The 14047-nt window shown below is 37.2% G+C and overlaps 1 protein-coding gene across 2 annotated transcripts in view; it reads left to right on the top strand.

Moving 5' to 3' along the window:
• Positions 1-476: 476 nt before the first annotated feature.
• Positions 477-14047, top strand: part of LOC131048069 (cyclin-A1-4) — a 59193-nt gene continuing 45622 nt past the window's right edge. For both annotated transcript variants that reach the window (XM_057981920.2, XM_057981919.2), the window contains exon 1: positions 477-961. In XM_057981920.2, coding sequence (XP_057837903.1) covers positions 767-961 — 195 coding nt within the window. In that variant the 5' untranslated portion in view covers positions 477-766. The remainder of the gene's footprint in view (positions 962-14047) is intronic.

The following is a 14047-nucleotide window of genomic DNA, read 5'->3' as shown; positions in this document are numbered from 1 at the left end:
CACTAAAGAAGGCCTTGGGCTTGTAAAGCAAAGCTAAATTTCATATCAACTAGAGTGATGACTTTGTAGCAGAGGTGGTGAGGTCAAGTGATGAGGCCTTTGAGATCAATGCACCTCTAGATTGGAATGAGAGAGATGACTACAACAGTAGCAAAAACCGTTTATAAATTATACAATAGTTTATAATGATTAAAGTTTTGTTTGGTTATATATGTATAGTATAAAAGTAGATAGTCTTGAGTATACCTTACTCAATTTTGTATATTTGTAACTTAATGCCATAGTCTTGTATATTTATAGCATGCATATTTGACCCTCCATGGTCTCATTCAGTCTTAGAAACTCATTATGATGTATATTTTAATTAATATATATATATATATATATAATTGCATGGCAAAAAAAAATCTAATAATGAAAAAGTCATATTCTCATTTTTTTCTGAATTTCTTAATAACAAGCTGTTCAACCCACAGCTATGCCAGACGTCCGTCCGATGGCCAAAACAACTTACGTTTCAGATCTTATCTTTTTCCTCCTCAACGAATATGAAAAGCCAAACAATTCAAAATTTCTTGATTCCCTCGCCTTTCTGATTTTATGCTCGAATTCCGTCAAACACTTGCAGACACATATCTAATCCAACCAAAGGAAAACAAAAACGCCACTGTTTTTATTTTTTTGTTTGGCTTTGAGCATTGGATTTGTAGTGTAAAGGTTTTTGGTTTTGAATTTTGAAAGGTCTGTAAGGCAGAGAAGAGAAAACATGGCTGAGCAAAGTCGCAGCAAAACAGGTTGTTCAAGATTGAGGACAATGGCGGATAGTTCAAATTCACGGCGTCATGTTGTGGCTTCCAAGAAAAGAATGCCACTTTCAACTTTGACAAATAAAGGGGCCGGCACCGGCATCGGCACGGCGACTGCGCAGCGCAACAACCATAGCATTGTTCCTTGTGGACAGGTATACATTAGCTTTCAATGCATCATTGGCCTGAATTGTGCACCTGATGAACCGATTGAACTGCATTTATTTTTTAGGGCTTAACCTTGTTACAAGGCAATATTGGCCTCAAAAGGGCACCAGACCACACGTCACCTCATCAACCAATCAAATGCCTTGGTATATATATGTGTTTCCCAGGGATTTTTAGCTTCAATTATTCACTAAATCAATTGAATGCCCCTCATTCTCCATTACTTAAAATCTTATTATGTATAAGCTTTTGAGGTTTTATTTGCCTTCATCGGGTACCGGGATGCTCTCTGTGGTCAAAGACAAGCAGCTTAGGTACAAGAAAATTACCTTGGTGACTTTCCCTGCAAGAATACTTCGAGTGTCCGAGAGCCGCCATTTTTAATGGGATAGAAACTGCCATCAAGCATATAGAGATGGAGAACTATGTTGTCATTCACATTCAGCTAGGCTTCATACCCGGTTTTGCCCATTTTTACTACAACTAATGTGGTCTGCCTGAAGACAGGGTTGACCTTCTTAGTGTCATCCGTCTGCTTGCACCAGGTTTCAGCCTTCTTTGAACCCAACAAATACCTAAATGCGGGGAACAGCGTGTCCTTAACCTTTGACCTCCTTAGTGTCATCTCACCTGGCTTTGGCCATTTTTGACTTTAATTAACACTAACTGCCTGAACGCAGCGAAGTTAACCTTGATGATTTTTCATCATTTAACCTTTTCAATGACATTGTTCTGCATGTGGTTTTGACCTTTTATTTTATTTCAATTAACATGGCTGCCTTTTTATGCAGGGCAGTTAACCTGGGTGGTTCTTAAAACTTTTGACATCACTTTGTTTTGTATCTGTCTTTGACCATTTTTGAACCCAGTTGATAGGGCCACCTGAAAGCAGGGGAGCCTTGCCAGTTCTTCAACCTTTGTCTGTCTCAGTGACGTTGCTCTTTTCTTGCCACTAAGTCAAGCCAGATGGACATTGGCCAATAAATTTTATCCTGTACTAACCTTGTGGTCCCATACAACTCCTTGCTGCCTTTTTTTATAGAAACAGGTGGTCGCATTGATATTATTTTTAGTTATAATGTATAATATGGAATCTTCTCTGAAAATGATGGAACAATTACAGTTTAGGAATTATATGATGGTCCTATGTAGCTGGTTATCTTAGTTTATTGTTTAAATTTAGCAGCACAGGTGGCCTTATGTAACTTTAAGCTAAGCACAAAAGGATAATTTAGAGTCTTTTAGTGATTAAAAGTAAGAGAAAGGTTCCATATGACTGCTTAGCTTATTTTGTTTAGTAGTCATTATTCAAATGTTTTAGGAACTTTCTGTGGAGCTAGTGGTACCATTATCATTTTATTTATTTTAGTTTAAAATTAAGTAATTGTTATTTTTCTTTTTTTTTTTGATCGGTAATATAGATATTTTATTAATATTTAAAATATAAGAATACATTGAAATTAAGAGTCTGATTCAGCAACTCCAGCAGAAACCCTAGCCACCATACCTCCTATGCCAATGGACTATACAGACACAACAAGACTTCGGCCACCCAGACTGCCAACTAGAAACATGAATACACTACGATGCCATTACAGTATACAGTTTTCATATACAAAATCCAGAACCACTCAAAAAACCATCAACAACTAGACATAGCGAACAAAATTTACAAAATTGGCAACATTTTTTTAATTTTATACAAAATCTATTTCTTGCATGCCTTGAGGGGTCCATTGACCCAATAATCATCAAAATTAAACCCGTCTCGAACTCTGTCCTTGTGCTCCTCTGCTATTTCCTCCTCATGTGCCTGTTCAGTGCCATCTTCCCCTTCACCACCCACATTGCACCCGTGTCCTTTAGGTCCAGACCCTGCTCTCGAAGATAGTCCTTCAAGGCTTCCCATCCAATATGCACCTCCGCCTTCCTCTCCTGCACATTAATAAACAGACTCCACTGTAAAAAGGGTTGCAATTGTGACAGTTGCTCACCAATTTTCAGCCACTCACCCTCTGTGACAAGAAGGCCTTTGCGTGGTTACGCCCATTCAAGAATTGGCCTCAACCCGTAAGTCCAATCTTCTTGAACACATTCCTTGACAACCCATTAAATGTCCTCCTTATTTCCCAATTACAAACCCATGCAACCAGCATTGAGACTATGTCAATATTAGTTCGACACTTGTGCTTTGATTTCATGAACTCCTCACCAAATAACGTGTCTAAAATTTGCACAAACAGAGGGTCATCAAATTTGAAGGCACTATGAAACCTCTTCCCACGAATTCAGCCCAAAAGGCTAACTGCTGCTTAGGGGTGATCAAAGAGAAATTCGCTTCCATGTTTTCTCGCTCCACCACCAAATTGCTTCTCACCAACCTTCGCCACCACCACTACGCTTTGCATCAAATGAAACCTTGATACTAGCATAAAAAAACAACCCTTGTCCCATTGCCTTAAACACACACGCTTTCCCATAATGACTACTGCTTTTGGCGGCATAGTTTCCATCATAGCTCAGAGATCGAAATCCCTTGAAAATCTTCCCATATGAAATCCGATGGATCCTCCATTAATGATACTGCTCACTTTGACAGCTTGTTTGCCACCTTATTACCATTTCTCAAAACATGGGATATTTTTTTTTTTTAAAAGACATTAACATATTTCTAATAATAACAAAAAAATTTATTTAAATTCCAAGCTGGGCATTTGCTCTTGATGATTGCATTAACAACAATTTGGGAATCACCTTCTAAATGCAAATTCTACACCGACAATCTCTTGGCCAACTTTATTCCTAGCATAGCTGACTGAAACTGGCCTCATTGTTTAAACCATCCTTTAGCCTTTTCGCCCCTATGGCCAAAATATTGCCATTCCAATCCTGTGCTGCAAATCCAGTGCCAGAGGACCCTGCATTCCCTTTTGTAATGTCCCCTAGTCATAGGCTGTCAATTCCCAAAAAGCAACATATATTATTACCTAATAGATAATTAAAGTTGCTCATAACCAAAGTTCCCAGACTCGGACTCGGCTCGGACTCGACAAGGTTGACTCGACTCGTGACTCGGCTCGAACTCGACAAGGTTGACTCGACTCGTGACTCGGCTATGACTCAACAACGACTCGACAAAATAAAAAACCCTTGAAATTTAGAGATTTTTAACGATTTAAAACTTGTTTCATGCACCCATTATTGAATAAAGCTTAAAGACACTATACCATCATCAAATAGAAGCTAATTTGATCACATACATAAACATACATCCAAAACATGCGTAGAAATGTAAATTGTAGTTGAAGGAAATTAAAAACATAGATATATAGAGTTATAAATGTTGTCAAATGTATATAAAATCCATGACATCAAATGTTCCCAAACATATATGTAACTGTAAACAAAAACAAGTCTATGGCTCAGGCTCTAGCTTATCCTTAGCCTCAGAGTAGTCTGTCTGCCTCCTACAAATGCGTCTAAGGTAGGTCCTGGATGACTGAGTAGCCATAGTCTCCGCCTGTGAGGTGCCTATGCTGGATCGTGCTCTATCCTCCTCCTCTGCCATAGCCATAGCCTCAGCTTCTCTGTCTGCCTGGTCAACCCACTCATGGTCCTCCTCAGTGAAGACGGGATTGGTAGACTCAGTGATCCACTCAAACTCTAGATCGATCTCCGCTAAAGTGATCGGAGAGGAGTCAGTGTTCAAAATCTGTCTGGTCCTAAGACGGAGGTTGTAATGAACAAAAACAAGATCATTCAACCTCTCCATAGACAATCTATTACGCCTCTTCGAGTGGATGTGCTCGAACATGGACCAATTGTGCTCACATCCAGAAGCGTTGCATGGCTGACTCAACATATGGATGGCAATTTGTTGAAGGTTTGGGGTTGAGGGCCCAAACATTTGTCACCATCTATCTGGAATAACGAAAAGAAAAAAAAATCAAACTCATTTCCAACTTTAAGGCTAGATTATAAAATAAAAAATTAAAATGCATAAGCCATAAACTTAAGAATCTTAAGTTTATATATATTTCTACCTGGCTGCAATTGTGTCCGAGCCTCTATGCACATGTTGCTTGCGAAGATTGCCCCTTCTCGATTATTATATTTATCTAGCTGGAGCATTGTACTTGAGGCTGTGTCATCAGTACACAACTTCTGAACCACTGTATATAGGCCACTAAGAACCTCCTCATCCGCCTTGAAGTCATCACGGAATCGAAATGCCGGATTGAGGTAATAGGTTGTTGCATGGATGGGCCTGTGAAGCTGGTTCTGCCATCTCCTATCAATAATCTCCCAAATGGGGCCATACTTATCCTCATCTCCTGCATATATGGACCTAATGGCCTCCTTGGCCCTATCCATACCCTCATATATATAGCCCATAGAGGGCTTCTCCCCATCAACAACTCTAGGAGAACTACGAGGGGCTCAGTGACCTACACATAATGTTAAACAAAAACAATTAAGTCACAAATTAAATTAAAAAAAAGAAAAATTGCAAAGTTAAATTGTTAATAAATTTAAATTAAATTACTAAATAGTAGATACTAAATGTTAAATTGTAATAAATTTACCTGCACGGTTTTTCCACAGGGGGTCCAAAAACTTGGCTCATCAAAAATGCAATTTACCACATCTATCCCTGCAGTGGTCGTAACATAGGATGAGGAAGTCCACTCCTCACCAACAAACATACGCCTCAAAGCCGCCTTTGATTTCATCAAGGATTTCAGTGTGAGGAAGTTTTAGGCAAACCTCGTGATATCAGGACGAGCCAACTCCTTTTGCCCCGTGTATTGCCTCATAATGTTAAGGACCAATGCATGATTGTAGATAAACTTGCTGATATTTCTGGCCCTTTCAACTATTGATTTCACCCATTCAAGCTTACCAATATCCTCCAACATGAGGTCAAGGCAATGGGCCGCACATGGAGACCAAAGAATTTTCGGGTGCCTCTCCATCAAAAGTTTACCTACAACAATTTTAAATTAATTAGAAATTTTGATGTGTTAAGAAAATTTTAAATAATCATAGATGCCTCTCTATCAAGACTTGAAAAGTTCAAAGTTTACTTGCAACAACATAACTTGCTGCATTATCTGTCACCACCTGCACCACATTTTCTTCCCCCACCTCTTGTATGACTTCCGAAATAGCCTCACATAAGTATGTGACATTTTTCACATGTGAGGAAGCATCAATAGACTTCAAGAACATGGTGGATCCTGAAAATAGAGTTTCAACAAATCAAAATTTAATTTATTCAATGCATTTAGGGAAGTACAAATTAGAATGAATCATGATCAATCACCTCCGCAGGAAACAAGAAAATTTAGGAGTGTTCTATTCCTTCTATCCGTCCAACCATTTGTCATGATGGTGCAACCCTTTTGGCTCCAAGACTGTCGGTGGTCCTTTAGCTCAACTTTCATATCCTCAACTATTTCTAACAAGAGGGGGCCACTTAACTCAGCATCAGTAGGGGCTTTAAACCCTGCACCACAAATGGTTATGGCATCTACCATGCCTTGCCAATAAGGAGACCTGTCACAAATAGATTATGATTAGACAAAGTAGAGTTCAACTTCAAACTATAAATTTACTTTTAAACTTAAAGCAATCAAATCAAAAAGAATTACCCGGCTGCAATAAATGGAATGTTGCAAAAGTACCAAAACTTGCAAATTTGTTTTCTTGCAGCATCATGAACCTCCTTGTTCCAACCCATGCTCTCAAGTGAGGGTTGTGCCCCAGGAGTACTACGCGGCACAAAATAACTATCCAACCTGGATTTCCGAACTCTAGGGCGAAAGGTAATAGTGCCACTAGGAGGAGTAGAAGTAGAAGCACTAGCACTAGCAGAAGCACTAGGGCAAAAGGGAGGCATGGAAGAACCCTCTCCAACACAGCCTGCGGATGTGGATGCAAACGCGGATGCGGGTGCATGAGAGCCAATAGCACTTAACTCTTCCAATTGCCTCTTCTTAGTTGACTTTTCTTGCTCATTTGTTTCTAATTGGACATAACAAAAATGTTTTGCCTCAGCAGTTTGTTTTTTACATACCTCAATATCATGGCCAGGTAAGCCGACAATATGGTATTTAAATCTATTGATGCCACCAAAATTAATTTCTTTACAAAAAAAGCATTTTGTTTGATTTTTTTGTCTGCCAATAAAGTCTTCAGTATATTTCCAAGCCTCATCCTTTTTAGGCATTGTGAAAAATGAATGTTTTTTAAATGTGAAGGCTGTTGCAATAAGAAAATTTAATAAAGTTATAAACTAATAGAAAAAATCAGCAAACCCTACTTTTAAAAAAAAAAAATTGTAAATACATGTTTAAAATTTTTTTCTAAAAAAATGTAGGGTTTGCACTTTACTATTATTCTACTTCTCTCATTGAAATTAAGCTAAAAAAATAAAAACATTCAAGATTTGGAAAGTTAACTGTTAAACTAAAAAAAATTAACAAACAAATGAAAAAAATCCATTAACATACCTAAAAAAACCAACAAAATCTACAAAGTTTAACACTTACCTCTTTCAAATGAGTTGAGAAGTCTTGCTATGGACTCCTTGATGCTCTCAATGCAAGCCTATGGCCTCCCCAATGTGATTTGTGGTCTCCTTGATGCTCTTCTTCCCTGCTGGTTGCAAACCTATGGCCTCATGTTTTCCTTCCTCTCTCTCACTTTTCCTCTCTTCTTCTCACAACTAACAATTAGAAGACCTTTTAGGGTTATATGAAAGAGAAATTAAAAAAAAAAACAAGTGAAAATGCTTTTGTTTTTTAAAATCGAAATTTGGCATGCCGCGGCCGAGTCCTGGAGCTCAGACTCGACGAGTAAAACCTGTCAAGTCCGAGCCTTGAGTCAGCAAAACTCGCCGAGCTTGGCTCGACTCGCCAACTCGGCGAACTCGCCTGACTCGTGGCGAGTCTGGGAACTCTGCTCATAACACAACTTAATATTGTCATCACTCCAGTTCTAATTCCAAACCCTTCTAATTCTCAATCCCAGAAGTGGGCATTGGCTTGTCTAGGGCGCTATGACACCACCTCCCTAATTCAGCCCAGACGTCAGGAACCTCAGTCCTTTCGTCCTTGGGGCTCTTACATCTTGGAGTGGATTTACTCTGCCTCTCCCTAACAACATCCGTCTCCCTTGGGGATTAGAAGAATCAGAATAAATTAAGTACTTTGACTGTGAATATATTTGTCCTTCAATTATTATGAATGTATATTAAGTATGACTGTCGTACATAATGCAGTCTATATTAATATTATTAATATTAATACTAAATCTGCATAAGAATATTGTTAGGTTGCATATATTAAGCACATCCCCATGCATACCACCAAGAACAAGGATATTACTGCCTGTAACTTAATAACAATTCTGATCTGATCTGATCGATGGTGATCTCACTGGATGCTTTTGATTCCTTTCCTTTATATCTCTTAATGCGAGGGAGAGGTCACGCCTCTTCATCATGTATGCCCTTTGGCAAGAGACACACCCTTTCACCATAAGCAACTCTTCATTATTTCTGCCCTTTGAAAGGGACACAACCTTCACAATCAGATCTGCACTTCTGATTCCCAAATTATGCCCCCTCAAACGAAGTTCTCTTCTCCCTTTGATATCTCATATTTGAGGGAGTCAACTTTTCATTTTTTTGTCTTTTGACTATTCATTAACTTAATTAAATTTTAATTATGTTCTTTTATATTTTAAATTTTTTTTTTAATATTTTAATTTAATTATTTATTATTTATTATCAAATTCTATTTCAAAGTGGGGACATCACACCTTTCGAAGCACCGTCAAAGTTGACTTTCATCCAGTCCATTTCTGGCTTCAACCATTCATCACCTGATTTCTCCTTTGATTCCAGATCAACCTGGATAGGTTTATTAACAGGCCAAAAATTAAGTGATTGTTAAATGAATGGTAGACATCACTGTATATTTGTGTGAGCTAGGAAAATTCTGGAGGTGAAGGAAATAGAAAAGAAGAGGAAAAGAAATCTATGTAGCTCCATCATTATAGGTATAGATTTCAAATTATCCTTTATGCTTAGTTTTAAATTTGCATAGGATCACCTATGGTGCTAAAATTTAAGCAGCAAATGCAGATAAGCAGGTGCATGGGACCATGGCCTAAGCTATAGAAAAAGGGGGTGAAATTATGCAGCTGTTGCATAATGAAAAATATATGACCTTGTCTGCACACATTTTCTTCCCTCTTTTATATTTCCCTCCAAATTTTACTTCCAATTTTTTTCTTATTAATACAAATATTTGTCATGCATTTAACATCTACTTAAAATAAGCAAATTCATTGAACCACTAACTCCACAGAAGGCTCTTAAAAGCATTGAGTAGTGGCTGCCAACCAAAATAAGCTAAGCAGTTATATGGGACCTTCCTCTTAGAATTTTAGTTGAAGGTGAATAAGAATGGTCGAAATATACAGCCACTGTTGAATAAAAAGTACCATGTGGGTGCACATTTTTCATTTCCATTCTATTAACATTTCCCTCCAAATTTTACTTCCAAAAATGTCTGCACATTTAAATGAAAGCAATTTTTATACTACACGTTAACATTAAAACAAAAGGATCCGAGAAGAGCCAGATTCTAATTGCTTGTCTATAGGTCATAATGCGATTACCTAGCTGCAATATTTCCCTGCAGATCTAAGGTTCCTTTGTATTCACTGTTAACTATACTGAAGTAAAATAGGGTTCTCTATATAAAAGACATGACAATTGTTTGCCTAAAAATTCTTTATACATTCTAATAATCCACATTATCAACATGGAAATAATGGGTTCAATCCACCTACTTGATATTGCTATTTCCTGGTTGGAATTGGAGATATGAAGACCGTCAACTTTGCCAATGCCCTCCTATGCCGGCTGGAGCTCTATTCCTCAATCGGACTGTTGTTGTGGATGGTAGTCCTCTCACACCTTGCCAATGCTCTCTTCCCTTATTCCACGAGCCTGGTGTACTCCTCTATGGTGCCATTCTGTAGCAATGTGGCTTCCTGTAGCAATGTGATGCCAAGGGATAGTCTATCGCAGATAAGAGGAAAACAGAAAATATAAAAATCATGGAACTGCTAACCAAAAATAGATTAGATGAAAAATTTAGTCATTGCTATTTTTTAAGCAAGTGGCTGCAGGTTTCGTACATGGTAGTCGATGGATTCAACTCCAGAGCTTTAATCATTGTCATTAATTTTCATTTTCTTATTTTTTGATTGGTATTACTTTTAATACATATTTTTATCATAAAGAAGGGGTTCTAGGTGTTTTTATTAGGTACTTTCGTATTTCCAGGGATTCTTGAACTTATTCAGTCTCATAGCTTTATGGAAACTCGTGGTTCTCAGCTAATATTATTGATTTGTTTAGGCATTATTAGTGAAACCATTTTATATACAGGATTCTAACTTCTAGGTGTTGAAGTCTCAATTTTTTATTTATTTACTTTCCAAGCATTCTAGACTATTAGTTCAACCTTAGAGCTTTGGCGAGTTTCAATGGTTCTGTTTTCTTCTTGTAAATTATTGGGGTTCTATTTATGGGCCCCCAACCAAAGTAACAAACTTACAAAATTCTAATACTGATTTTACTCCTAATAGAACACATTTCAGCTGTCATAAATAACATATGCCATACCCCATATAATAACCAAATCCTCAAACTTTTTTTGTATGTGCCTTGAGAACCATATACCCTAAAGTTTGCTTTCTTCAAGTAGCCTTCATGTTATTTACTTCTCTCCAACATATAGTTTCCTCCATTTCATTTTTTGAAGTAGATAAAGTAGAAGGAGATTGATTTATTTTGTCTAATAAAGAGTTTGGGATGTTTGTGTCTATATTGCATTCGTTAGCTTGCAATAAGTTTGAATTCCAAACAACATTTAGATACGTGAAGGGAAGTAGAGTAGGTAGCTTTGGACTCACAAATTTGGGAGAATCCCTCATTGTTTATGCAACATCCTTATTTTTTATTTTTTTTAAAGGTAAGTGCTATCGTTAATGGGGATAGCTCCCTATATTGCAGAATTAAGAAAGTTACATACTGTTTAAACATCAGACAAGACTAGCCTTGCCTGCCATACACTACCATAGACGCAACTTTAGACACCCAAGCCCGACTACCCACTAACCAGTAACATCACAAAATAGAAGCACAACCCCATAGCCCACAATCCTGTTACATTTGTCCACCAATTGCTTGGTATATCACAGCTGCAAATTCACCTATATTGATAGCATTGCAGGTGGAGTTCTCAGGGAGCCACCAGTCATTTGATTCAGTCAGTCTTCGGAAAGGCGCCATGTCCCCTTTAAACACCGCTTATCTGAACACTTCCCATGCATTCTCCCCAAATGCCTTTAAACACTCGCGCTCCGCCTTCCATAGCTCCCTTCTAGCCATCTCGCGTATGGCGTCACTGTCAACAGAGCCACCACTGCCCCCATCATCTGTATCCTCAGATTCCTCCTCTGACTCTGAGGATAAGTAATTTTCAAACTGGAAATACACCTTCAAAATGCTCACTTTGACACCCTCGTCCAGACTTAATATGACATTAGCAACATTGTCCGCAATGAGTGGCTTCTAATCTTGCGAACAATGCAAAATATTGCTTTCTGAGCATTTATTTTTTCCCTTTTGGATGAATCCTCCTTATCTTGTCCTTTTTGTGCAAGAGAGATTTGACAATGTTTGAGTATCTTGAAGGTGAGTGATTAACCTTTACAAATTTATCCTCTTGATTTAAATGTGTTTAAGTTATGTCAAGCCCTGGATTATATTGAAAACCATTAGATGAGGAGTCTTATGAAACAAAAGGAGGATTACAAGCAAAGCGTTTTATGTATGGATGTGAGAAGTGGGCACCTTGCCAACGTGTTTGCCTTTTCTGAGGTTTTGGGTTTTTTTGCTTTGTAGTCAAATGTTATATGCCCTACTTAGAGCACCTACAACATCTAAACAATTTTTTTTTCATAATCTAATGCTTGCATCCAAATCCGATCTCCCCAGTTGAGACGTTTCTTAGTAGGTAAACCTTTTGAGATATCCAATTCTCCCTAGATTCTTGCCGATGTTGATGGAATCAAACCAACTATTTTAGGATAAATGGACAAAAATCCACCTAACATATTTCGTATACCTTGGAAACATGAATCTGCCTAGAATTGTAGAGGGAGATATAGAAGCTGAATCCATACAAGCATAACTGAAAAATTCTTTGATATCAGATTGAAGGAAAGGAACAATGGCTTGTCCAACATAACATTTTTATTCCATAACCATGGTCCATTCTCTAAAATAAAGGATCTATCCTCTATAGATTAACGAAACAACACAAAAAATCCTCGACCACTAGGATATATCTTTACTGCCCTTTAAATCTTTTTCGACCAATATTTTGAAATCCATGTATGTAAACCAGAAGACTAGGCCATAAAGTATTGAACTTATAAGTTTAACTTTTCTTAGAGAAAGTATCTCCCTTATAAGTGATTCCCTTACCTAGTGAAAGGATGAGACGCTCTCTTGTACACAATATAATGTTCAAACACTACATTTGGGATGCCAAAACTGCTGCAATTTCCTCCTCTTCATCTTTGGATGACGTCAAATTCACCTGCTTCATTTTTGAATTTTGTGGCCCACTCGACACAAACTTTTCAGATACCTTTCAATTATTACCCACAATGCCTTGTTTTCAAGGTATGATAGGGGCCATAACATAAGCACCTGATTTTTAGAGAAAAATAGGCCCAAGCCTGAATTATCTGCTGTCCATGGATAAATGTACCCTCGTCAGTGAACTACACTTCGAAAATTAGTCTTTTTGCTCCATTTCCAATTGTGCTTGTCACAATAGGGTTTGCAGAAGAAAGAGTGGGAGCATCCATTTTGGAAATCTAGTCCTATTGTTATGTAATTGTATGGGTGAAACGCATGAGGACCTTGTTCATTTCAGTGCTTATGTTAATACCAAACAAATTTAATTAATCTTTACCAGATTCAACTATTATTTTGATTATTTTATTTTGGTATATTGATTTTCAAGCTTAATGGCCAATGCATTATATTCAGTTTTAAACAAGGGGTTTTCAATCTTCAAAGCTCTTTATTTGGTTCAATTAGCGAGAGCTTTTCTGTTGACCTATGCCTTTGGGGACAAACAATTCAAACACCTAGCTTTGGCATAGAGAAATTTACAAGTATAAACGGTCATACTCTTTATATGTTTCAAGTCCCTAACTCTGTCAGCTTACACTATGCACTAGAGCTTATTAGTTGCTTAGTAATACTCAACATGTTTTTCTTAGTTCCGAAAAATTTAAATTTGGTTTAGTGCATCAATGAGATTGTAGCCATTCTCTACTTTTTTCACAAACAAATGGTATTGGATATTTTCAGTCTCAAAATTTTCAAATCTTAGGGTTTGCTGCACTAAATCAGTCTCACAGATTTAGGATATAGCTTGTCCTATTCATATTTTTTTTGTTTTTGTTTTTTAAAAGTTAATATTGGAAGATCTATGTTTATTATTTTGGCTCAAATAAATTTTCAGGCTTTCTGAGTCAATTTATTTTATCATCAACGACAGGTTTTAGTCATATATCTATAGCTTCCTGCACTAATTCAATATTCAGAGCTCCACACTGACTATGCTTCTTTTAGTTAGTAATTATCTATGCAGCCAAAATTGGGAAATTGAGAGTTATTGTGACTAGGACCTATCAGCAATCTGGTCTGAATCAGATTGCTAGTTTTTTCAACTTATGCATGATTCCCAAGGTTGGAAAAATTGGGAGTAACTCCTCATTTAATTGGAAATTGTGATTTAATTATGAGTATTAGAATTAATCAGGATTGAAATGGAAGAATCTTGCGACTTTAAGTCTTTAACAAATGCAGAAAATTCATTAAAAAAATAGACAAAAAATTGTGCACAAGTTTTTCTCTATTTTCAAGAAATTTTCAATTTTTTAATTTTGTAAATTTCTTCCAATTA

Source organism: Cryptomeria japonica, chromosome 6 (assembly GCF_030272615.1).
Source record: "Cryptomeria japonica chromosome 6, Sugi_1.0, whole genome shotgun sequence".
NCBI classification, from domain to species: Eukaryota; Viridiplantae; Streptophyta; class Pinopsida; order Cupressales; family Cupressaceae; genus Cryptomeria; species Cryptomeria japonica.
Note: the sequence above shows the minus strand (reverse complement) of the source record. Positions and strands in the feature narration are given on the sequence as shown.